Source organism: Aquila chrysaetos, chromosome 2 (assembly GCF_900496995.4).
Source record: "Aquila chrysaetos chrysaetos chromosome 2, bAquChr1.4, whole genome shotgun sequence".
Lineage (NCBI taxonomy): Eukaryota > Metazoa > Chordata > Aves > Accipitriformes > Accipitridae > Aquila > Aquila chrysaetos.
This window is the reverse complement of record NC_044005.1, coordinates 28,631,492-28,658,822: the sequence shown is the minus strand read 5'-3', so window position 1 is coordinate 28,658,822 and position 27,331 is coordinate 28,631,492. Positions and strand designations below refer to the sequence as shown.

General features: G+C 36.5%; 1 protein-coding gene across 6 annotated transcripts in view; it reads right to left on the bottom strand.

Moving 5' to 3' along the window:
• The window catches only part of SLC25A21 (solute carrier family 25 member 21), a 277,428-nt gene that overhangs the window by 105,026 nt on the left and 145,071 nt on the right, over positions 1-27,331 (bottom strand). For all 6 annotated transcript variants that reach the window (XM_030033238.2, XM_030033249.2, XM_030033258.2 and 3 more), the window contains exon 2: positions 21,731-21,779. In XM_030033238.2, coding sequence (XP_029889098.1) covers positions 21,731-21,779 — 49 coding nt within the window. The remainder of the gene's footprint in view (positions 1-21,730; positions 21,780-27,331) is intronic.

The window sequence follows — 27,331 nt, the reverse complement described above, 5'->3', positions numbered from 1 at the left end:
GCAACCTACCACTTAGTGTGCAGTAATTGCTTACTTTGTCCTCGATCCAAAGAGACTAATTTAGCAATAGTTTTGGCTTGAAGGTCAGAAAATTTAATTCTACATGTAAAATACAATTTTAAAAAAAAATCACATTTTTTTACTCTAGTAGCTCTTTGTTTAATTTTAGATTAAGACAATAGGATTCATCAGGTGAAAAATGAAGGCCACTTGCAGGGGAGAAAGACAAACACAGTATTAGATTTTTCATGAATGGAAAGACTTTATTTGCTGGCAGATCAGACCAGAGGATGGTATAACAAAAGACTGTGAAACAGCACTCAATATTTAAATTGTTAGGTTTTCCAAAGATATGTATCAATAATATCTTAAAGTAATTTTGATTTCAGAAAGATCTCAGATTTAATATAGGAATTAAAAAGAGTTCCAAAGGATGAGTTTACATTACTGGACATTAGGTTTCATCTAGATTGTCTTATCTCTGTTTCCTACTTTAATTACTATTTTATCTATGAAGTATAAACTCAGGGCCAGTATCTTGGAGCAGAAGAATGTATTAGATTGGCTGTTAGAAGCACCTTTTCAAATCTCCCCCAAGCTTGAATTATGTAAGCACAACTAGGTTCAGAATTCTAGCTACTGTTTTGAAAGATAAACTCTGCTGTCAGGGACCTTAGGAAGACTGAGTTTGCATTCAAATCAAAGAAACAGCAGAAGTCAGTAGGTCGCTTTAGAATCTTTTCTAAACTAGTCAGGAGAGGATTTACTGCACATAAGCTCCTGCAACAATGATAAAAGCAGCATGCAGTCTACATCATGAGAAGTTTCATGTACGCTGCACAGCTCTACCACCTCTGTTTCAGTTATACCCCTCTAATCTGGGTGGAGCGATTCCTTCTTTGGCAATATTTCTGGCTACCTACTAGATGATTCTGATAAAATACTAAGGATGGACTCATTTAAAAAGAAAAGCTCCTAGAATTAGCTCAAGAACCTGTGGGAGTATTGCCCAGAATTTGATTTGGTTTTAAGATGCTTACTCTTCTGGTTTTAGCTAAGTTTAGCCAGCTATACAAGGAAGAGTGATTCAGAAAATAGGTAATTTTATCTTAATCATAAAAATAAAAATTCATCCCAGAAAGGGCATTTACCCAAAACTGCCATGCACACACCTTTTCAGTACAGCTGATCTTAGCTCTTTAATTGGTCTTTAATCCTTGAAAGTTTAAGCTCTTTCAATGTTTCCTCCATAAAGTTAACCAGCAGTGTTTCACAAAAATTAAGGAAGGAAGAAAAGAATGGTCCTCTTGTAGTACATTTATCTAGTAATTTATCACAGAATAAAACCTTATTAACAACAACTGAAAGCATACTAAAGATATGTCTAGCAACAATGTCAGGGATAAAGATCAGAAATAGCAGACCTTAGTTTAAAACACATCACAGGAAATATATTGAGCAGTTGGAATTTATGACCATTGATTGTTTATTAAAACATTAACCTGTCTAAAGCTATTATGAAAAGTGGCCAACAACACATATAGCTACACTTGCAGAAAGACTACAGGAGAAAGGAATAAAATTAATTACCCATATTCAGATTTTCCCCAAACTTTATGATTCACATATTTAAAAAATGTCAGTTGTTCCATCCATTTTGTTCTTGTCATTACTTTGATTTTCTATTCCTTATCTAAAATATATTGCACACGTTCTCCAAGTACAGTATTTTCTGCATCTCTACCAAAAGCACATGCATTGTAGTGGGAAGGAAAATACAGAATACCCAGGTCTACACATGGATGATAAGAAGATTTAGTTTCACTACAGTAGTTTCACTACTGATAGATACTCGTCTGTTCTTATGGTTCCAGAAATAACCCCAAACCTCCAGGGAAGAATGTCTATTAGCGCAAGAGCTGAACGCTATACGCGAGTCTAAGATGTAGTCTGGTAAAGCAGATGTACTCCTTCCTGCTCTTAATCATGATGTTTTTCATCATGATCTAAGAAAAGAAAAAATGCTGTCATTAGGTTAAACACTGATCATCACTGATGACCATGAGGTACGCCAAGTTAAAACCCACATGGAGCTGCTGATCTGAGCACTATGAAAGCATGTCAGAGTCAGGCCTGAGAATCTACCACAAGAGGTGAAAGGACATCCAGTGCAGTAGCCATATATTTCACAAATTCATGCAAAAGTTCTTGATCCTCAGCTGGGACAGTGAAGATTTGAACAAAGTATGGAAGGAGATTCTTCTTCTGACACTTGTCAAGAAATGAACAGGGATATGAAACAGTGAGAAGAACAGGACTCTTCCTGTTTGAAGGAAGTAGAGGTGATGCTGAAACATATACTACAGTCAATGTCTGTGGTCACCAGGCCAGATTCAGCACCCCAAGGAGCAATGGTATCTTTTGAAAGAGTAAGACCAATTCAGAATTTTTTTCCTTACATTTCAACCAAAATGAGATCTAGCGAAAAACCTCAAGAATAATACTAGTTTGAAATGATACTCTTGAGGGGCAACAGCTGAAGTGCCAGCTCAGCTTCTGGCACTTGGGCATATTACACACGTGCCACACAGAGGGAAGGTGCGGGAATACATCATGGACAGCACTAAGACATAAAAATATCCTGTATCCTGAGTGTGCATGATTCTGCACCTGCAGTATAGATATACATATGGAAATAATTTTAAGAATGGATCCATTTGACACAGAAATGGGTATTTTTTATTCCTGTAAGGAGCAAAAATGTGACCTTCCATCTTGTTATTTTGATTAAGGGGAGTTGTAGTTGTTGGAAAGATGAGAGGCAGGATATTAGCGGCTACAGTACTTGCAATAGGATCTGGCAGAGATGCATTGAAGTTATCACTTTGTTACAACAGTTTATAGTTGAACCACGTGCTCAAGTGAACATGTTGGAGGAATGTCTAATCAGAGTTCACATTTTCAGTCTCGCCTAGAGCAGTTACTGAGGTTTGAATAAAGAATTATGCCATAGAGACTCAGAGGTCAAGGCACCTGTGTAGGTTTTGGGAAGGTCAAGTCCAAGTCTGACTTCCGATTCAGGAAAGGAAGAATTTGAACTGGTTCTCTCACTGCTTAGCTATGTGCTATGATGATGAGGTCTTTGTCTATTCCAGATCAGAGTTTACTCTATCAATTCTATCTTGAAATTAAGAATTTATTACATGGCTTCTTCATAGATACTAAAATGTATCATTGATGCACATAGTAATTTATATTAATTTCAGAAATATATACATATAAAAATGTGTATTTCCTCAATGACTTTGAAGTTTTTCATTGACTCTCTGGATTAGCACCTGAATACTCAAGGAACACATGACTGCTGCTGAGTCCATCATTCTTTACTTCAGTGACCATGAAAATGAGGACAAATAGATCAAACTATGCTGAGCTTCTGTTTAACTACATGACGGAAACCAGCACAGCTGGAGGCAATTCTTAGCAAATTGATCAGAATTCCTTTACTTTAACTACAGCTTAACTAATAAATAGACTTCCATAATTTTCTGCAATCAATCTAAATGTATTTGCAAAATTAGTGAAACATTTGATCTTGAAATGTTCACTAAATCTTAACTATATAACTTTGAAGAACTTACATCGTTTATCTTTCTGCCAAATTGGAAAAGAATAACTGTTTATAATAAAATCTTGTTAACTAAGTAAACTTTGTAGAAGGTGCATGTTCATAATTAATTTGCTATGTAACAAAACTTTTTTTTTTTTCCTTTTCAAAATTCAGTATCAACTTTCATTACCAGGTTTGTATTCTGGTCTTTTGTTTAAAGATATTTTTGTATCAACTTCTGGAACTAGTAGTAATCCCACTGAAAATCTGAAAAGTCTGTATGCATGTTGATGCTCTTCTTTTGCCATTTTTTAAAGTAAGCACACTTCATCCAACAATCCAGACATTTTTCTGGATGGATCTGTTTCTTTTAAGGGGCTTTTCAAATATTCTGTGAACAAGACAATCTTGAACTGCCTTTGAACATAACAGGCACTTGGAAAATTTAATGAAAATACACTTTTAAAAAATGTAATTGATCTGGCTTTCACCCTTTTCACGATTATTTCTGCAGTTACAGACTGGCAAAATCTGAAAGTAATAGAAACATCCTATTTGCTAAAACAAGCGAATACACTGAACTCTTTTTTTTCTAAAAGCCCATGTTGCAATCCCTCCTAAGGGACAAAAACATAACAAGAAAAAGATGGAGTTTGAACTCAAAGCAAACATAAAAGCTTTACTTACAAAAAATCAATTACACACCCCAATTTGTTTTTACCAGCAGCCAAAGGAAAACCTGGTTAGCATGTTCCAGGATCCAAACACCTTGGATCTACATGCTTCACCAAATTTTACATTATGGCTATTTCTAAGAAACAAACTAACAATTAGAGACACCTGTTAAAAGTGCCTGTGCTCTGTTCACACTTCATGTAGTGTCTTAAAGTGACAGCATATTAAAATGTCAATGCAATTCTTTTGCATTACAGAAGTATTTATAACAACAGAAAGTGCAATTAAATTCTCTGCTTCTAAGTATTTGTACTCAGCTTGCTTAACATACAAGAAAAGTACTAAAATACACTGGTGTAGAAGGGAAAACTATTGAAAATAAAGATTATAATACTACAAAACACAGAATTACAAGACACGGACAGAAAAAAAACAGTATCTAGATTAAACACACCGCCACCCTCCCCCCAATTTTATGCACTTATTAAGCACATAATGTATTTCTTCTACAGATAGTCCAACAATTTTAAATGTATAGGCCCATATTGTAAAGTGACTATTGCAGATAAAAGAAATATAACCACACTGAAATTATTTATTCAAAACTTTGCCTTTGCTTATGTGCCCAGACAGTATACAACTTGCACATCAATGAAACATTCTTTGAATTTGACCCCTCCAGCATAGACATATGTGCCTAAGTAATGTTAGAAGTTTCTGAGTGGGAACTAAGCCACGTTATGGACCATACCTGAGAAACAGCAAGATAACACACCTTCAAACAGTTTCTACAGATCCTTTTTACAGAGATCACTAATACAGTGATGGTGCATTTACAGCAAAGTTAAACAAAAATTCCAGCTTGATAAAAGGTATTGCTATGGGAAAATCTCAGTTTGATAAAAATTTGTCAATTTAGAGGAAAATTCCAAAAAATATAGAAGTTTACATTTATCAAAACTGAATTTCTAACAAAACCTGGCTTGAATATTCCATGTCATGAACTCAAGCCCATGCAGATGGTCAGAGCAGAGCATCTAAAATACTCCAGCCCTATTTCAATGCTCAGTGGAATACGAAGGGTGCTACACAGTCTTGTAGCAGTGCCCCAGTGAAAGGTAAAATTAGACTGGCCTTTAAAAATATTTTGCATTTTCTCATCTATTTCAAGTCACAGACATATACCACCCTGCATTACCAAAAAAATTCTCACGTTGTCATGCCAATTTATCCACCAATATTGGGTGTATGTAACTGATTATTCGGAGCCACAGGACTTTGTGGAATGGATGTAACAATACTGTAATCAAGGGTATATTATGTTCATCCATCTGTCCCGACACATTGCCACAGGTTACCACTTTGTAGCAGAAGGAATAAAATGAACTGTCCCTCAGGCATTTTTGCTAACAGCCTTAGCTTTAACAGAAGTAATGTCAAGTAAGTTTGATGGTCTGTAAGCTGTAGTACATGAAGAGCCACCACATTTTCACTTCTGGTACACTTGTGCTACTGGGGCAGTAAACTCTGGCAGAAGGATGGAGGGGACAGCTAGGGCTGTTCTTCAGGATGCCTTTGGTAATGCTAGTATGCTTCAGGAGACCTTCTCTGATGAAGATGTGAAGCTGAGAGAATTTCAGTCCTTGCTTTGCTACCGACTAAGGGAAATTGTTTCAGTTGCCTTCCTCTCTTTTTTCTGTTCAATAAGGATTAAAACCTTTATGGTGTTCAAAGACTGCTTGCACAGTGTTCAGAATATATGAAGTACAAGGAGCATTCAGCATCTGTATCACTTCTGCAGTTTCACACTAGCTTCCAAAGCAGTAGCTTCATAATTTGGAAATCTGAAAAGTTTACTGAAAATTCTAATGACTGATGTATCTCCAAAAGATGTTTTCTTCTAACATATTTGTCTCTGCTTTCTGAAATGTGACTCATCAAAACTTTAGCTGACCAAATTTCTATTTATTCTGAGTTTTATTATGCTCTGGATAAAAATCCTCATCTATTTTTCAAATACAGAAGTTTTCAAACACCAGTATTTCAAGAAAGCTGTCTGTTTAGAAGCTCACTTGTCTGCAGATAGCAAAATAACCTCTTTCCAAATGCTTCTGGATATTTATTCACATCAGTTCAAATTTGGTGCAACTGCACAAATTATGTCTTTTAAGAGCACCTGTGAATCGGCCTTGTGCTGTACCAGTTTTATGATTTGTCACCCAAGATTGAAGTTTACATTATCCCTAAGCAATGTGATTAAGTGGGAGGAAGGACTGTGGGCCAAGCTTTTCAAAGCTGTTCCGTGTAGTTCCACTGAATTCAGGCTAGCCAAGAATAGTGGAACTGTTGTAGCCCCAGCACACATAACACAACTCTGGGAGTTGTTCTAATTGATGCTGAATTCCTATTAGTCACAAGGGTCTGTCCTGGCAGCCACAAAAAGCTGGAGTATAAAAGACATTCTGACCATTGACTTCTTTCCAGAATTACCTATTCCCATATAAGAGTTTGTGAGGAACAGGTGAAGCAGAGTCATTAATCCACCTCTATACCACCTACCACCTAAGGATTTCTGTTCCATTAAGAAAATTTTCCAGTGCCAAAATCTCCCTCAAGGTCCCTTGAGCTGTCAGAATAGCACAAAAAGACAAGAATACGACTTCGCCCTTCCTCTTCAACAGCTCTAAATACTTCTGCTGTATACATTTCTACAAAGACTTCAAAGTGAGTAAGTAGAAATGGCATCATTAATGCATCTAACTGATCTCAAAATATTGTTTGGCTAATCAGGGAAAGGTTTCATGTATAGTAGCTTCTGTAGCAGAGCCAGAGACTACCTGGTACTATTTACCTTGTTCCACAGGTGTGATTTTTCTCTGGGATTATGTTGTTTCTAATGGATGAGATGCTTTTCATGTTACTCAGAATGCATGTGAGCATCATGATTCTTTTATTACTTTTCTGATGATTCGTCATGCAAATCAAATAGTGGACTGAAAGGGGCTGGCTGAGTCAGTGAATTCAGCCCCTGTTATCACAGGCAACTATGTAATATATGCCTTTATAAGTCACTTGACCCAAGAAAGTGACTAAGCTCTACTGTAAAGATAGTTAGGAGGCTTTTTGCCTTCACAGCACCTACTAGAAGGGTGCTCCACTCCACAACCTTGTTGAGATACCTAAAACCTAATTCCTAGTTTTAAATATATTCAGGAGAATTTAGACTCAGTTGTTTTTGTCCTAATATTATCTATAAGAAGACAAAAGATCAGAAGGCCATCCATCCTAATATCTAGTCTGTGCCAATGGTCAATAGAGTATCATTAGTCCAGTGTATGGCAAGATGACAAGTATATACCCTCTGTATTTCCAGGCTGCATGATTCTGGAGCTCAAGCTCCTTGTTAAGTACATCCTTGCTCTCTCCTATGTGAGAGCATCTAACTATGGGAACAAGTCTTTATATGGCCCCATACTTATTTGTATAGCCAGGTTTACTTCCTAGCTGGGGCAGAACACTTCATGTTCCATTTTTCTCATGCTGCTCAGCAGAACTGACTGAAAAACTCACACCACTGCCTGGAGAGAGAGGTCTCAGTTTACTTCCTTCTGTAGTCCTCCCTCTTCAACTACACTTACTCTTTGCTGGACAGTTTTTGGTTTTTTGGTTTGGGGTTTTTTTTGGGTAGTTTTTTTTTGGCCAAGTTAGAGAGCTGGATCTGCTGAATGCAGGGCTGGCATGAGGGAGTGTGAGGCTCCTTTTAGTAGCCATGAATTATTGTATCTGCTGAAGCTGCAATATGAAATTTCAACCCTAATAACATGTTTCACAGAAAAGTCAACAGCTTTTTGCAATGTACAATCATTTGTCATGGTAATAACAGCAAGCAACTTTTGCAATATTGTGCAATTTTATTAACAGGCAACTTCAGGAATCCTTTATTCATTCAAATTTGGCAAAGTATTTGGACACATGAATTAAGTATTGCAGAGCTAATAAATGAGTACTCTGAAGAACAGGAATTAATTTACCCACGATTTAAATGGTTTGATGCCTCTGACTTAAGCTGTTCCACAATCAGTTGAACTGATGTAAGAGTTCACCTAAAACAAAACAGGGAGGTTTCACCCTCAATTCCTTCTCTGCTATTCCTACTCCTTTTTCACTGTGTGGTCCTGCTCCTTTCTCTGTGATAGTTCTGATGCTCACTGAAACCTTCTAATAAGCTGATTCAATACACAAATTCATCAGAAACTGTACCAATTAGTCTTCTCCTAGGATGGTATGTTGTATAGGCCCACTGGAAACTACAACAAGGTCTACAGCTTGTGTAAGGAGGAGTGGTGCCGACATGAGGGAGATAAGCATCTTGTCTTTCTAGCAACAATGAACTGCAAAATTGGCATTTCCTGTCTCATGAAACTGAAAACTAAATTTCAGTATATTCCTAAATTTCCTGAGACATATGCCATATACTGTTACAATGCATTATCTGTATAACAATGGAATTGTAAGCTGTTTCACTTCTTAGATATGTCAAATTGTTCAGATAATAAAACAATTTGGCAAGAAAAAGAAGAGATATGAAAAGGAAAAGGATGCCTTGCTATTAATTTTAAAAGTCACCTTTCAATGGCTAAATTAGGAAAGTCTTTTACTTGCCTAACATTCTTGCATTGTTTTTATTCCCCCTGTGCTGGAACTCAACTTACACCTTCAGAGGAACATTTTTTGCCCATACTACTGGACTTCATATTCTAAGAGAAGATATAACACTATGAAGTATGTTCTAACAGATGAGATAGAAAAAATGGCAATCATACAAATAAAAGTTCATATTTAACTTAGAGACTACTTACTATACATAGTAAATGAATATGTATACATCTTTAATTAGGAGGCGGTTTTGCATTACAACAGAGATGATCTAACAGTATGCAGCCACTAGAAAACAAATACTTTTTAATAGCTTAATTTTCTGATATATCATCAGGCTGAACCAATTTTCCCTGAAGTTTTGCAATCGCTAGATCTGATGTAAGGGAAATGGTAGGATTGTACTACATACACTAGAGAAGGGAGTTGGGTGGCAAGGAACCAGGAGCAGGACGAACTCTTTTAGTGTAAGACCACCCTTTCACCAGATTAAATGTAACATCGTACTCCACTCTAATGACAGTGTATACGCACATGCCTTTCATGCATACCTTTAGCATAGAGTTTGGTGGTCGCCACTGATGACCTGTCTGGGTTGCCCCCTTCTTTGTCCTGGTATTGCCTGTTACACAATTGTGTGAGGAACCAATTCAGGGAACCAAGCTGGTCAAAAAGAAACCCAACCAGAAAATGATTAATTCATCAGTTTTCCACTGTGCCAGCTCCCTGAACTGCCACTGTATGGCAGTGTAAGTGTCAAGGGAACAAATGTAATTACAAAGGAATTGAGCTAAAAATGTTACGGAAACACATTTTCAAATGAAATATGCCTTCCTTCACTTCTTTCTAAGATACAGAAAAAGTAAAAAAAGTGTCTTCCTTTTTGCTTTTCCTCTCCTAACTTGTATTCCAGTTTAGCAATCTCAGAGCTATTTAATTTGATCCTTCCAGTTTGTAGCTGACTCACTCAGTGAAAAGTATCATGAGACAGCAGAATAATCTAAGGACCTGCTGCTGTCTACAGGCACTTTTCCCAACCCAGTTCCCATCTGTCTTGTCCTCCTTCCTCCCTTGTACTGTCTCTGACACTTGTCTGATTCTTGCGTTGATTCAGCTCACTAACGTGCTAAAGAAAGAAGTATCCAATATACCTCCTAGGAGCAACCATCTTGATCTAAGTTGCTACATCTGGGCAGATGCTAGATGGATAGTATCACATGTAGCACTCAAAAGTATATCTCCCTTTTCTCTGTTACAGACCGTGAACCACATCATGTACATATAGGCACTTACAGCACTTTCTAACCACTCTGCTGCAGATGTATATGGCAGCCAGCAGGCAGGGGATCCTCAGGTCCTATTTTGCCCCTGCTCCGGATTTAGGGAAATGGATAAAAAAGTATAAGGAATGGCAGTACTTTGTAGTTATGAGAAGTTAGTACTGCTATGGATCAACAATCCATTGCTGGGACAAGGGAAAACCACAGCACCTCTGAGGCACAGTCCCTTCTATGTGCTGCTCTTCAGCTGGTGCCATTGAGCTCTGCCCCTGGCTCAGCTTAGGTTGTAAAAGCACAATCTAACCCGTTGCCTTCTCACCAGGGAGTCATCAGCTTACTACAACATTGCAGCAGCTAAAAACTTGCAAATATTTCCTTAGGTTTTTTTCCTTAGGTTTTGGTTGTTGGTTTTTTTGCAGTGGTTTTTAAATTTTTTTTTCTTTTTTACTCTCTTGAGAAATAAATTCAAAAGACAGCTCTGCTGTGCCAAGATTATTTTGGAGATGGTATTTTACTTGCATCCTACTCAACATGAAGACTCTTGTTTCTCAAAACCCCCTCTAGACCTAGAATACACACTGATGCATCTGCTCGTAAAAACATACAAAAAGCATAGTTCATAAAGATATTATCTCTCTTTTTATTTATTTATAGATTTACTTGGCACTTACTGGCCTAATGCAGTTATTTTAGGGACATACTTAAATACAGCATTAATGGCCAACTTCTCTGAGAGAATTATTGGCATTGCTACAGTTACATTGTGCTTCCAACATATACAGCTTTATTCTCTTGTATCCATAGCTTCTAAAGGCTAGCTCAAACACATGTAAGAAAAAAAAAGCAATGTAAAGAGGTAGAAAATGTCTTTTCTGTTTATTGTAAATGAAGACGTTAAGTAGTGATTTTCCATACTTAAACTATCTCCCATTCATTTTACTACATGACCAAATACTAATAAAAGTAAACATGCCCCCCCCCCCCCCCCCCCTTTTTTTTTTAAACAAAGTGTTTCCTTGCTTGTTTTATTTTAGGCGTGTTCCATCCATGGTTAGAAATCAGGCATGACAATGGTCTAATGCAAAATTTTTGTCCATGGAGAAATCAGGCATGACCACGGTCTACCCCTGAATGTGATCTTAATGTTTTATACCACTGACAAATCATTAACATCTGTTAATAACTCACCCAGCTGCTTTGTTAGATTGTTTTTAAAAAATCTTATGTACACCGTAGATGTCTCCAACTTGTAGCCTATGTAACCTTTCCCAGCTGCTTAATCCTTATTTAAAATATTACTTTAAAATGCATACATTTTTAAAACTATCCCATTTCTTTGTCTCCAGACTACTTTTGTAACTGTGCTAACATCTGTTCATTCCACTCCCCAATTCCCATCTTAAATACTTATTTTCAGCATGTATTTTTCTTGTAAATAGAATCCCATGTACTTTCTCACCTCCTAGCCCTCCACTTTCTGCTTTCCGCTCTTGCTTTCATTCCACTCTATCCCTCATGGTTTCACTTGACTCATTATATATTACATACAGGATTGATACAGAGAAAAGATTATTTAAAGAGCTTCTTTGATTATCTCACAGTAATTTAGGCTTGGGAAAAAGAAAATGGGGGCATGCCATGCATCTACTGCATCTAAAGGTAATAAACAAAGGGAAAGGGGAACAATGTACAGTAAAGGGGGTGTAGGTAGTTGCTAGGGATGAAACTGCTTAATGGAAATATTGGAACATTAGAAAATACTTCCTGGCTGTGAGAAGCAGTAGACTATGCAGGAGCCTCCCAAGGGAATCAGAGGGAGCTTGTTACCTGGCACACTTTAAAACACGCTGGACAAAAGCTGTGGTTTGGGGCCAAGCAGCTAACAGAGGCAGGGAGAGAACAGAGGAGAGGAGAAGAGAGGAGGGGAGAGAGGGGAGGCTGCTGAACTCAACACCGGGATGGGGATTTCTGAGTGCTGGTACAGCAGTGGCAGGAGGCAGGACATGATAGACGCAGGCTGTAACACCTCATTTGGGAACTGGCTGTGATTTTAAGTGCTGGTTCTACTGAAGCGGTCTAAACTACCTCCAGTACGGCCCTGGATAAAATGCTAGCGGTTCTGGTACTATTCCTCATTGCCATGAACTAGCAGATGAATAGGTGAATAGATGTCCCATGTCCAAAATAGATAAATCAGATTCATAAATGATGTACAGCATAGTCCACATTACATTGAGCACTAAGACTCTTAACATTAGTTCTTTCTGAGGCAATTTACATAACTCAAAAATGTACATCACCATGAGTTATACTAATTCTTTTTTTTTTTTGACAGCAATACAATGGCATATCCTGAGGCTGTGGGAATCTAAACAAATAAAATAATCAAACACATCTACTGTGTTTAATACAAACCGTAACACACACACACCATAATACTTCAGGGTATTTTCTGTACAAATATGGCTATATTTTTCCAGATCTGTTAGCTGACTCACATATCCAAAATGTTTCAAACTGAATTTCATTTCTGTCATGAAGATTTGGTCATGGCTTCTGAATCACGTAAACTCCCTGATTACCTGTAGAAATCTCGAGATATTACAAAGAGAATCCAAGTGTTTCTATACTGTCTCTTATTTCTTTGGTAGGTTCTAACTACAGAAGCAGCCAACAGTACAATGAGCATATGTTAGAGGGCATTTAGTCCTAGGTTCTCTCCGCTTCCTTCCTTTCCCCATCAGACAGTGCAATGAAAAAAGAATTATTCTGTCATATCTGTAACCCATGGCATGGTTCTTCCCCATAATTACAGTTTTGGAGCTCTTTTGTCACATTTGCCTATTCTGTCTAGAGGAGAATTATTTGTGGCCTCATATAATGAAAGGAAATATTTTCATAAAACTAAGATAAAAACAAAGGGAAGGAGAAAAATTCAGAGCTTTCTTGGATATAAACTGTCAAGGCACAATGTGCAGCCCATGAAATCACAAAATGCAGTCCACACCACCTTCTTGCAACTGCATCATGAGGACACAGCTAATCAACTGCAAGTTTTTCCAGTGCTAGAGAACTTAAACACGAGGAAACTTCACTTTCTCTACCAAGGAAGATGCTGTACCAGTACAACCAAATATGTCTGTGTACATTTATTTTTAAAACACGTAAATATATAGATGCAGATTATAGAACGGAAACCTGCAGGCTCTTGTCATATTACAAGTTCTGCCCATGTAGTTGCCAGGAAATGTTTACATGAACTTTGTAAGTACTAGAAATCCAAACACGGAAAGAATATTGTGTTATGGCATTAGAACGAAAGCAAAATGTAAATTAAAGGGACCTGAAATGAACTATTTTAGCTCATTGTCCAAATTGGAGGAAAAGCAAAATAACAAGCATGAAATTGTTAAGAGAACAAATGCATGTTTAAATTTTGCAAATGTCCATAGTATAAAGGATTGTCACTAGTAGGACGGATAATGTTCAATATGTCTTTTAGCATGATTTCCATTTATTCCTTAGGTCAGCTGCACAAGGAATCATCTGTAAGGGTTCCACTAGACAGAGCTGTGCTTGGGGTATGTAAAAGGACATACGGAAAGACATACCAAAACAAAAATCTCAAACAAAATTATATACTAAATTTTGAAGAGGACTAAGGCCACTCCATGTCAGCTTAGATCCAGCTTCCTTCCAGAAACCCAAAACACACCTTCTGCATCCACTGGATTGAGAAGAAAATACGCAAGAAAACCATCACGCATTCCCTCTCGTCAGTCCTGGTTCTTCCTCAGACATTCTTTCTCTGTGAGAGACTGTCCACTTACTTTCTCTCCTGAAGAGCTCATCCCCTCTACTACTGCCTCTTTCCTCAGTTCTCCTATGATGGTCTCAACACGCGCTTCCTGCACACAGAGGCATTCCTCTTCCTTCTAGTGTCAGGGACTGGACAGCTGCACCCCTGCAGTATGCAGATAGCTAATGAGGCATCTGGAGTTTTCATTTATTTAATTTCATTCACCTAACAACCTCAGAAACAAGGAAAGGATTCTTTAAAAGGGGAATACAGATTATTGTTCTATATCGAGCATGCTGAAGGTGGACCTGGCTTATTGGGTGGGTGTTAGAAATTTCACGTTGTTACAGCTCACGAGTGACTCAAGAAACTGAGGGTAGTTTTGGTATGGCCAGTGAAACGGCACAGATAACATGTAACTCAAAGCATGGTATCACCCTGCCATGCTGTCTAATGGAAATTATTATTTTATGGTATTTCAATTGTTTAAAAAAGAACCTACTATTCATTAAAAAACAGAGTAAATGGCAGAATGCTTAACCAAAATTAAGGAAAAGCTTGAGAAGAGACATCTCTGGCAGTCTGATTTGATGATGCACAAATTCAGTTTCTATCAAAGAAGGGATAGGATTATTCTAAAATCAAGAAACAATATATGTTACAGTTTTTACAAAAATCTACACTGATTTGAAATAGGGATATTATTAAGCAGTTCTGCCATTTGATCACAAATAACACGGTATCACATGAGGAGATGAAGCTGCATTTATACAGTTCCTTTTATCCCAAAGGATCTTGACACGCTTTATAAAATATACATATGGTATGCCTATGAATTAAAAAAAAAAAAAAGCACATAGGAACAGAAATCACTTTGACCAGCACTGCAAATTAGAGCATCTGTTTAACAGTGCACATCAATATTGTTCTTTAATTCAGGGAAGGATTTAAATTGGAATAGTATATCTAGCAGGAATTATTAGCCCGTGTGCCCTTATTAATTCTTAACAGATTGTATGTAGAAGGAAAACAAAGGGCAAATTACAGAGCCCTGGATCACATCCACATCCAAATTATTGTATACTTGAGATAAGTTCTTATTATAAAAAACTTGGATCTGTAAGGAAATATGCAAAATATTTCAATGCTAAAATTCAAATGCCAAAATCAGAGTATAAGTTACAATATGCACACAAACCCTATGAACAATTATGCCAAAGGCCACTGATAAATCAAGTAAAACTAATCCCAGAGAAAAGCCTTGACATTTGGTTGAAATAAGGACAGTAAGCTGAGTTGGTCAGGGATTATTTTTACTAGGTTTTTTTTTTCCTCAAAATGAAAAAACCAATTCTCAGGAAATGATCAGTTTCAATACATTTTTATACACTTCTTTTAGATGACAATGGATATTGTTCTCTACATTTTCAAACCAAAACTTCTGTTTTCCTAGTTCAAAATTACTTAAAAGTAGTCAAAAAAGAAAAAAAGAAATGGAAGTAAAAACTTCCAAAATTCAAAATTAATTAAATGAAGAGTTTCATTGGCCAACACCCATTGTTTTTCTACCAGTCTTCTGAGGGTTCAACTGTTCATTCCAATACAGAATTGTTTGGTATCCTGATAATTTTCCCAGGACAGGAAGACTATTTTCTGCTTAAAACTGTTATGAATCTAACTAGAGCAGTTTGCATCAAGTACCATGAACTTAACATGGCCTGATGCGAACCAAGTGAGCTATGGTCATTTGGAAATGGTAACATTGTATAAAGACAATGAACTCTTCCTTAAACCAATGTTTTTCAGAAACAGGCTCCACTACTGCTCACTCAAACAAAAAAGACCAGAAATCAAAGAGGAATTAATGATATAAAGGAAGTAGCTCTTGCAAAACAACAGATGGAATGAGATCGGAAACACATGTAGTAAGCTGAACTTTTTTAATAAGACCAAAATGACAGAATTGGAACAAAGGAATGAAATGGATAAACATGCACACAAATCAGCACAACAGCTGCTAACTAGAAATGGGTCTGTAATGCAGAGTCCAAATCTGGACTTCGATCCCAAATTATTTTCTAAATTTGGGGCTTTAGATCCATGATGTTGGTCTAGATTTTTACAGAAAGAGTGGCAAACCCTAAAATCTCCATCATGACTAGATGAAAACTTTCTCCAAATTTCTAAGGTGAATTATTGGCCTCATTTTTTTAATGCTGATATTCTGGATCAGACATAAGATGTAAAGTCAGTTAACATGAAGATTCTGATCTAATGCTGAACTGTGTAAAAAGGTGTTAAAGTAGAAGCAACATGGACTGCATCTTCCCCAAGGTCCACCAAAGGTGAGAAACAGCTTTAAGAAAAAAACCACAGAGATCCAATAGGTTGATCAGGAAAACAAGCTATACTTATTAACTTATTCTTCTGATAAGTTGAAGTAAATGCTTTTGAAAGAATGCCTCCTGGGTCTCTCTTAGGCATTGCTTTCCAAATTGCACACTCATCCCAATGTAAGGCTGTGTTATGAAGACACAATTAAGCCTGAAAATAGAAGAGATTGTTTAAATAAAGGGAAAAACAATTTTAAATCATCTGGAACTGTCATTATTTGAATTAACCAGAAAAGTGTTAAAACACTGCCTGTTGAATATATGTTTAATTTGTTAGGACACATGTTACCCTGATGATTCTCCTGATAAAATAATAAACTAGACTTTCTCCAAGTCCTTTAGATGGTAGTTGGCTTATGATAACATTTACCACTCTTTGAATACATTATCTGGAAGTAAAAATCCTTAATCCTCAAGTGGTATGAACTAATCTATCTCCAGCGAAGTCAACACAGATCTGGAGCACAATTTTGTATTAGTCTGACATGAGACAACCCATCTTTCTTTGAAATATTTGTCTCAAAACGTATAGTGATGTCAAATTACTGCCAAAATGAAAGAGATAAATGATTCTTCTAATTCACATAACATTTTTCCCGCTCACCAGACTTTCAGACACAAATCTGTTCAGATGTCTTAGGTATTTTAAAGTTGTTGGTGATGTCTTATTTTTTCTCTCTTATTTGAAAACACTTAATCATACATTTCTTCATATGTGTTTTCTATTAAATTCTGTCATGTAGACAACTGTTACAAAAAGTTACAAAGTATGGTTTCCATTTCCTAACTACACAATACCAAGTCACATCCAAAAAGACTATTTCTACTTCAATATATGTTTCATAGTTTGTATGAATGCTTGCACAGACAACTTTGAAATTTGTTTTCAAGAACAGTGGCGTCACTAAAATTCAGCTGTATAAATATTGGTGATAATCAATGAAAAAGAGAAAGCACATGTAAAGGTAATCAACTTATAAACCTGATGAAATATTAGCCAAAATTTTATTTCTAGTCATAGTTCTAATTTTGCAATATCAGTCTTGGTTGCATGCATTTTTTGAGGTATTAAAATGTAATAGCAAGGAAAATTATGTTAGCGCATATAGTTCAGAAGTTATCAAGCTTCTGAAAATGTCAGTTTTATGCCGGCAACCCAGTAGTAGAGAAATTTAAAAAAATGAACAGGTATTTTTTTTTCTGAAAATTCAAGCTGTTCAAGGCTGTAGGACTACATCAGAACATAACCTGGAGCCATCATACAGACCACACTAACATCCTCCAGTTATCAGTCAGGCTTGCTTCACTGATCCTTCAAACAACATTAGCTTTCCCTTGACTTCAGGCAACTCCCTGTAATTCTCTCCCTTTCACTCACCAACTACACCTGTGAACTGTTGCTTATAACAATAAAACGTTATTAAGTTCTGAATTTGGTACATTTCCTTAAGCCAAAACATATGCCACTAGGACACAAAGGATACGCTCTAGCTGAAAAAGCACTTTACTGGTTTTAATTTTAAAGTAATATATATATGACAATGTCTTGTCCTATGTATCACAATCCAGCATACCCTTTTGTCATCCTTTGGTAAGTTTGACGGATGAAAATGACATTACAACCTGCATTACACTTAAGACCCAAAAAAGGATCCAAAATAAGCAAAAACAAGTCTTTACCCAGACTAAGACAATTTTCTCCTCACTTTCCAGCAAAGAAAGATCATCTAGGTTTCTTAATTAGAAAGTAGACCTTCTGTGTCTTGACTGTATCCGTACCAGAAAACTCTTACTTGCTACTGCTCTCCTGGCTTATACATAGCCACACACATAAACCCTAACCAAATTCTGTAAAACTTGTATTTAGGATGGCAAGAACAGAGATTCAGTACTTTATTTAATCTACAGATGGCTAAATTCATCATAAGAGTAACTGATAAATAAAACAGCTAATAGAGTCTCTGTTATACTGAGACATTAAAAGTTTAGCACGATTTTTTTAAGTCTCTCATCAGAAACTATACCAATATATATTGTAACTGAGAAAAGAGTTTTATTTGAAAGAATAAGTGGGATTCATAGAGCTAAAGCAATGGATCACAGTTATCTCCATCTAGCTAGCTCATTCACATGAATTTCTTAATGGTCTTTGGTGTTCTAATAGATAACAAAATAAAATTATTTTCAAATGTACATTTAGCAAAACCCACTCCATTAAGCATTTGTCTTGTCTATAGTTTATACACATGTATTTTTTATATATATATTGTTCCTCCCTTGATGTGAGGAGATAAACAAGTCTAGCATTGTTACTGTAGAATAATAGAAAATTACTAAACACAGAAAAGATATTGCAAAATGTTGTCACAAAAGAGCCAAATAATTTTCGAGGATTTCAAAATAATGTCTGACAGGAACTTTCTTTTCTCCAATTTTTTATTAAAAACATACACATACACACAAAAAATCAACAAAGTAAAGATGCTAAGCCACCAGTCCACTAGATGTGAGCCTTTGGCATCTTCCCTAAACTCCTTCAGAATGCTCACTTAGATCAATTAAGATTCCACTAATTTGGAAAGGCCATGGGACTTTTTCCACCAAACAAACACTTTATAGAAAAAATGCAGGAAACTTAAAACAACATAAAAATTAAGCAACAAATGCTTCTTTTATACATCCTTTCACCTAATGATAAGGAAAAAAACCCCAAACAAACCACCATAACTGTAATAGCTGGAAGTGATTAGGAAATGACAGATTATCAATACCATGCTAGAAAAGAGTAAGTGCACTGCAGTACTTAGAGGCACTGTAACAAAGGAATGAAGTAAATGAAAATGAATTAGAAAACATTCTAAATCCAAAGTTCAGAATTAAAAACAATGTTTCACTTGAACTTCTCCAAGGCCATCAAAGAATTAATCTGCTATAGTAAATTTGGACCATTACAAAATGAAAGGAAATGGCATGATGTTATGAACATTGAATGGAATGATGGATGAGATCAAAGGATATTCTATTCTTGGTTTTGTCATTGGCTTTCAAAATGTAAGTATTTTCAAATACTAACATCTGCTAAGATCAGCAGAAAAGTTACTGCAAAATCTGTGTAATATCTCTGAATACATCTGCATCAACAAAACACTGAAAAACTATCACTTGGGGGCTGCCCAATTCTGCAAAGAGTTGCAGGTAACTCAATGGAAGAGTTGAGTTAACTGAACTTCACTTAAAGTTTCTTCAAAAGAAGTTTGCTTAATGGCTTTTTTACTTGATTCAGCCCCTTGGTTTCACCATAATCCATCATCTGATTTCTCCTGCACACCTACTGTTCTTTCATTTTTTCCTGCTTTCTTCTTTAATTCCCGTTTATGGACTCAGATTTCACATTTAAAGGGTTCCCAATTTATTTTTTTTTTTTTTTTTTTTTTACTATTGATACAGCTTCACACACATCCCCATACAGTCTTTAACACTTTCCATTTCTGGATCTCAGATCTGATTAGCATTTTTCACTACTAAAAGTATGACAAAACCAGTAAAATCTGGAATAGAAACAGGGAAGTCTGTCCTTGTATTCTGAGAGTCCAGTGTATGCGTGGTTTCTATCAGAAAGCTGAAAGTACATCTGTTGATTGCCAGTTTATCAGAACAGATGTGCAATTAATGCTTTCTATGGTATACGATATGTAGCATGTCCTAAATCATGAATGATCCTACAGATATATATTAAGTTCCTTCAACCAAAACTGGGGGCATGAGGATGTGTAGGATGACAACCTCAAAGGCACCCAAGACATGAGAAGTAAATCACTGATGCTGCATTTATACTACAGAAGAACAAGACTCCTGGTTTAGTACAAAGAGCAAAACAGGAACAGGTAAAACGAAAAGCTTGAGAGCTACAGGTGAGTTATAGCACAACCTGCCAAAATGAAGTCACTAAAGCACATCCCATGAGGACCACATGACAGCAGAGCAAGACAGATTTTTTTCTTTTAAATTTGGTCTTGTACTTGTTTTGCTTGTACCTTATTGTTTCTGAGTCTTTAATTTCAATCTTTTTATGTAAAGCTTGTTTTAATAATAAGGTCTCTTGGAGGGGCAGAGAGGACCCTTGAAACTACCAAGTGTATTGTCTCTATATGAATCAACATATTCCATATTATGAAGGCATACAGAAGAATTACCTGAACGAACTTCAAGCCCCAAGGAGTACCTACAGCACCTCAGCAGCAGTTAACGTGGATGGAGCCTGCATTACCGTCCCCTGGTGTTGGGCAATGACCACAGAGAGGTGGCCTCCTTCTCCAAAATACAAGCTGCAGAAAAGTGTATCTCAAGGTCTTAGGCAAACCCCAGAACGTGATTTAAACAGAAGCTGAAAATAGATCCATAACGAGCTCACATGTTGGCTAACTGGAACTAGAATCTCAAGTCATAATTGACTGCTTCAAGCATATTCCAGAGACCACAGCTGTCCTCATCATTTGTTTGGGGCTGATTCATTCCCTAGTGAAGCTTTCCTGCCTATATGACCGAGAATTAGATAGAGCTCCAGGAGCAGTATATGGTAATTATTGGCATTGTGTGTAACACACATAGCATGAAAAGTTTTCTCCTCCTTATTGTATGCTTCTGCATTCTGGTTTGCTTTTCACATATGGTAACGCTCACTCATGAATTGATAGGAAAACTAAAAAGCATAGAAAAGCAAAAAGATTCAAGAAACTAGAAACACAACTATTCTTTTTCCATCTCAATAATCAACATTAAAAAAACCTGATCTGATGAAATTTTCTAGGTCACTTAGTCATTTATACTCACATAAGCACAAATATTCAGAAAAGAACACAGGGACAGATAAAAAGATTAAAAAAAAGCATGAAGTTACTTAGCTTACAGACAAAATATGGAATACCTTATTTTATTATTTTTATCAGGTCTCAAAAATCTGTGAAAATTATTTTGGAAGCAATATGGTATTTCCCAATTACATACAAAAGCATTACTGCAGATGATACATATAGTAAGTGAATTTAACTATAGCCCTCTTCATGTTATAGGATTTTGTTACAACATTAAAAATACATGTCATAAACCAGATTTAACACCTTTAGATGACCTCTAATTAGAAATGTGTCATGCTATTCAAATTCCATCTGTCAAATGCTGCAGATACAGGTAAGTAAATATAAATGCCATTAAAGGCACAAGTTATCTTACTTGGAGAAGTTCTAGCATTTTATTTTTTGACAGCTCCTAATTTGGATATCTTCCAGTGTCAACAAAACCTGTTCAAGCAGAATCTTACCTTGTTTTCACTACATCAAGGGGATGCATCAGGCAAATTTCTACAAGACCTATAAAATAATAATAAAAAAAGGCCTAATAAACATTGGTACAAACAGTAGTTTAATTTTCATTGACTCCAATAGTTTTTGAAGTTTGCAAAGTGAAGTAAAAGCCTAAACATATCATCAATGATACAGTACTTATATACCTCGTGTATTAACATAGTGTTCTGTAGTATATTGGAACCATCAGGGATTTTAGACAGTAAACGGTGCTAGTTGTTCATTATAGTGGGGAAGGTGAGAACTTAAGCTATGTGATCAATTTAATCATAGTTTTTGCTCAGTTTTCTGACTTAAGTACAGTGGGAACATTTGACTGGCATCATAAATAAAAACATTAAGTCTTGCTGAAAGTAGTGAAGGAAGGGAGTTCAGGTTGGCACCGGCTTCTTTGTCATGCAAGACTAATCCCTAAGGACACTGCAGTTATGCAAGACAGCGCTGGGGGCTCAGACGACCTTGATGTTAAGAAGACAGCTAATTCCTGAGCTGGCTATCTGAGCTGCAGCTTTACTGATTCTTCATCCTGTCCTGCTCTGCGCTGATGCTGTGTAGTCCTGGCTTTCCCCCTTCCTGCTCCACTACTCATCATGAGCACTTAAATTCACATCCTGGGGACTTTCCACATCCAAGAATGAAGGGTGTGAATAGCGGGGGGGAATGCTGAGAAAGAAGAGATCTGGAAGATCCCGAACGCACCTGCCACCACCGGCTTCGAAGCTGGTTCCGTTGCTATTTTTCCACCCACCTGACACCTCATGAGAAGTCCAGAAGTTTACCACCTACATTTTGCCCATGCTCCCAGGCATACATCATCCGGGGAGAACTTTCAGAACTTCTCCTTATTTGCTTAAATTTTCTAGGCTTGCTTACTGCTCTGTCCATTTGGTATATCACCCTCGTTCCAAAGAGCAAACTTACAATAAGAAGATATTATTCATCAGGATCACAGTAAAAGTGTATTTTTGAGACCTGTCAATGTTCAGAGATAATAAAAACAACTACACAAATCTTAAAGGGTTTTGAAATGCCAAGAAAATATGTATTTGTGTGTTCAAGATACTAAATTATCCTGTTTTTGAATCTTCTGTGCCCTGGTTTATTCAGACTCTTAAGCATCTTAAGCATGGTTTCTTTTTATCCAGAGTAATAAATTTAATGCTACAACATGCAAAAACAGTTTGTGAAGACTATACTTACTATAATGTTTGAATGCATCTATTTTATCTATTTATTATTATAGCAAAAATAATTACAAACCTTTGGTAATACAGAATGTGTCATTTGGTGATTCACAGCTAAACTTCTAAAAATCTTGATGCAGGAAAGCATTCTTATTCAAGTTAAAATATCTGCAAATTCCTTTCTTTATGTATACCATACAGTCCCACTGAAATTAAGCGCAGGCTTGTGTTCCACTAGATGCTCTCCTTTTTCAGATATCACTGTCTTAAGGTCCCCATCCTGTCCTCTTATTTTAATGGCACAGAATATGGCTGAGCTCAGGTGTCACTAAAGCTAACAGACTCTAATACCTAAGACAATTTATTACTTGTTAGGCTACTCAACTACCTTCTCTTTCTAAGCAAGGCAAAGAAATTAACACAAAGTGAAAATCTCATTTTGAAATGTTCCACACACAAACCATTGAACTAATGGAATTTGCGTTTTGGACCTATTCTTTGGCAGACTTGATGGAGAAAGACTCTTGGTGGGCTTCATTCAGGAACCAGGCTCTGCCTGGGTAGTGTGCACTGCAGTGTCAGAAACTTGAGTTCTTTTTTTCTTTACTGAATATAAATCTAAGGAAGGCTTAAAGTTTCAAATTTAAATTATTTTAGAACTAATAAGTTTAGTAGTTCAAGTAGAACAGGAAAACTGTGGGGGTTTTAAAGTTTATATAAGAAAGGATTAAATTCCAAAACTTTATCTCTTTCTATTTCAATTTTATCCAAACTTTCTGAGTAATACAGGTACTTACCTAGAGTAAGCCTTTTACACTGAACTAAAGCATTAGCAGAGGGAAGATTCTCATTACAGTCAAAGGAGAGTTAGCCAATAAAAGCAATAGTTTTTCACTCAGTCTATAGTAAATACCTATAAAAATAACCATTTATTTTCTGTTTCAAATACTTTACATATCAAATACATATTATTATTGATAATCGTTACATATTCCTCTCAAGGAAGAATAATCTATTTATATAACAACAAAGGACTGCTAAAGTTTTTGTACACAAACATAAGTAACTTTTGGAGTTAGTAACAGAAGGAGGGCATAAACTGTAATGCTAAAATTCTCAACTAAATGTATTTGAACAGGAGTTTACATGAAAGTTTGTGAAGATGTTAAAATGTTTAAACTGAGTTCTTGACATAAAATACTTGCTGAGAGTTCTAATTTAACATATACTATTTTCCTACTTTTCTATCATTCCACTCTAATGTATAAAGCTTGCAAAACATAGAACTGGCCAGATAACCCCCTACACCTAGCTTCCTGCCACTGTGTTTGAATGACAGTATCAAGTTAATATTTATGACCATTGTTTTGTCATATTTTCTTTCCACTCCATGCAACATTGTTTTGTTTTTCAGTTCTGGATAAAAGGAAGACAACATAGGTGGTATCAGCCAAAGAATATTAATATTAGTAGTAAGGAGAGTCATTAAAAATAATGCTATTTAATGTTATATTTTTTCTAGAAAGCAAAAGTCGTTATTTCTGAACAGGTATATTTATTGCTGTAATTATTGCCCAGGAATGACTCCTATTTTACTAAAATAAGGCCAAATCACATGTCACATAAGGGAACACAGACTATAAGTTTTTTACCCTGATTCTGTCCCAAAACCTATAAACTACTCCAATAGCTGCCAACAGGTGCTTTGCAAGCAGAGCTGCAGTTGAGTGTTTCAGTGCTGGCAGGGGGCATAGCCTATGAGTTTTTTCCTTTCCAACCACCCTCCTTTTCCAACTTCTCCTCCTCTCTCTCCCCCCACACCGTTTTTGATCTTCTATTCCATCTTGTTTTGGCAGATAGAGCCTACAGTAGGGGGCCAAACATGGGGCCAGGGGTTATTCACCCTATTCTGTTTTTGCAGCATTAATGTCCATTTTGGGAGAAAACTCTTCGGTGCCAGAATTTGACTCTATTTTCTTGGTCCTCATAGGATAATTTTTAATTCAGGCATTTTTCCAGCAACTGAATCAGATGAATTCCAAGGTCCTTGGCAAGAGCTCTGTTTTGATAACTTCAGGATTCTATTGGTTATCTGCCTTTCTCAGTCTTTCCTTTGTCTCATCATTTAATTACGGACTAGGTTTTAAACAGTGTATAGTTACTTGATTTCACCAGACAAAACTCTTCAAAAGATGCTGGGATTATGACACAGCTCTCTGAAGAGCACCAAAGGAGCGCACACTGTGCAAGACACTAATGGAACAGCTACAAACACAAGCTACATTTTTCCATCTACATAGTAGTCATGCAAATCATTACAACATCCTACTTGATAGCCTGCCCAGAAAGTGCGGTGGCCCTACTAAATTACAAGCACTCTGAGATGTGCTCAATAAAATAAAATATATTGCTCTTTCTTTAGCTAATGTTCATCAGCTTTGTGACAAATTCAATTAGCACTATGAAAATCTAATTTGCTGAACAGCTATATCAGGGTGCAATATATTTTAACTTGTCACACTGTAAAGACTACTGTTTACAAACTTTATTTTCATGATAAAGTAGTTAACATAGCTACAGATAGATTATCCAAAAACATATTCTAATTGTCCCATTGGGTCTCCTTGGTGATGTCACATGCGAACTAACCCAGAGTGATTTATGATCGCCTAATTATGTTTAAAACAACTCAGATCCAACTAGCTGAACAACAGCCCAAAGGAAATATAGGAAAGAACAATTACTAGGCCAGTCCAACATTTATTGTCTTCTGGGTGGGAAAACATTCCTTGTGAAAACTGGATACTAACCATAAAACAAGCCATAATCAAAATCTGTGTGTTGAAGAAATAACCAGCTGTCATCATTGACATCCTCTGAGTGTACACAAGTGGAATATCAACAACTGAGAAGGGAGTCCAGAATTCTATTATGTAAAACATTCTGCTCAGTAACTGAGCCCATAGAGGGAATAAAATGACAGAAAATACTGACCCCCAAACCGACCCTCCTCAGTACGGCATTTTCCCTTTTCCAACTATTATCTTCTGTTTTTAAATTGTTTCCCATTATGGATTACATTACATTTCCCTCTACAAGATTCGTACTTAATATTTCAAACTGGCATTCTTCATATATATCTCTTCAATGCAAACATTTTGGTGACTCATGGGTGTTTTGAGTACCTTTGCTCTTTGTTCCTCTATTCCATCACACACGCAAATCTTATATCAATAATCATACAACATGGCCTGAGAATACTATGACTGTTTAAAATGACTCTAATTATCCATCTGGCAAAAAGTGAAACTGAGATTTCAGCAGGATTATAGTTCTCCTCATCTCCCCAGGTGTCTCCATACTTTGTCTATTCACTGAATAGGGAGAGAAAGAATGAAATCTAGCTAACGGTACTAGCTAAATAGCACAAATAAAAATAGAATTGTTATGACTTTGGTCCTCCTTAGGAGACAAATTCTTGTCTTCAGCTCTTCTTCGACGCTCAAAGCTATGAACTGAAAAGTATGAAGTGCCTGTGATACATAGTGATTTGTCTTTCAAAGAAACCTGAGTAGCTCACCCTCTACATGTTTTCTGCATAATACACGCTGAACACAGATTCCAACACAGATTCAAGAGATGTAGAGCATGATCCATGTGTTAATTCAGACAACCCCCTACAGTGTAGAAGTCATTATGCAACCTCCTCCCCTTGTGTTACTCATTTCCCTGGAATAACACAGTCACTGGAGAAACACAACAGAAAGGAGACTGGTCATAGAAAAAGTGGCAATAAACACATCAGGCACTGTATATTGTATAGCTGGAAGAGTTGGTATTTATTTTGGCTTTTACATAGATATAGTTACAATGTAAGAAATGATCATAAATATTTTATGCGTACTATGCATTTCCTTCTGAGAATATATGTCGAACAGAAAGAATCATGTGTTGATCTTTGTATCCTAATAAAAACAATGACAAATTCCTCTTAAATCTGCTTGTCTGTTGGCCAAAACAGTTTCTTTGACAAGATGCAGCATGGAACCTCTTCTTGATTGTAACAGCATTATCTGAAGAATAATCAAGGCCTGGAAAAAAGTATCCCTGTAGTCAATTACACATGCTAATTTCTATCAACCTGCTGTCCCACTCCACCTTCACAGACACATAAAGCCTTTACCTGTTCTGTAAGGGTACATCTCCCTCAGAAAAGCCCACAAAATGCTAGGTTCCCTGTGATATGTGTGGCAGCGAAGGTCCACTCCTTTCCCAGGGAGGCAGTCATGTATTGTGATCGTCTCAATTGTAGTATGCGTCAAGTAGGCTCCAAGGAAAACTATACGGCAGTATGCACGGACTATGCTGGAAAAG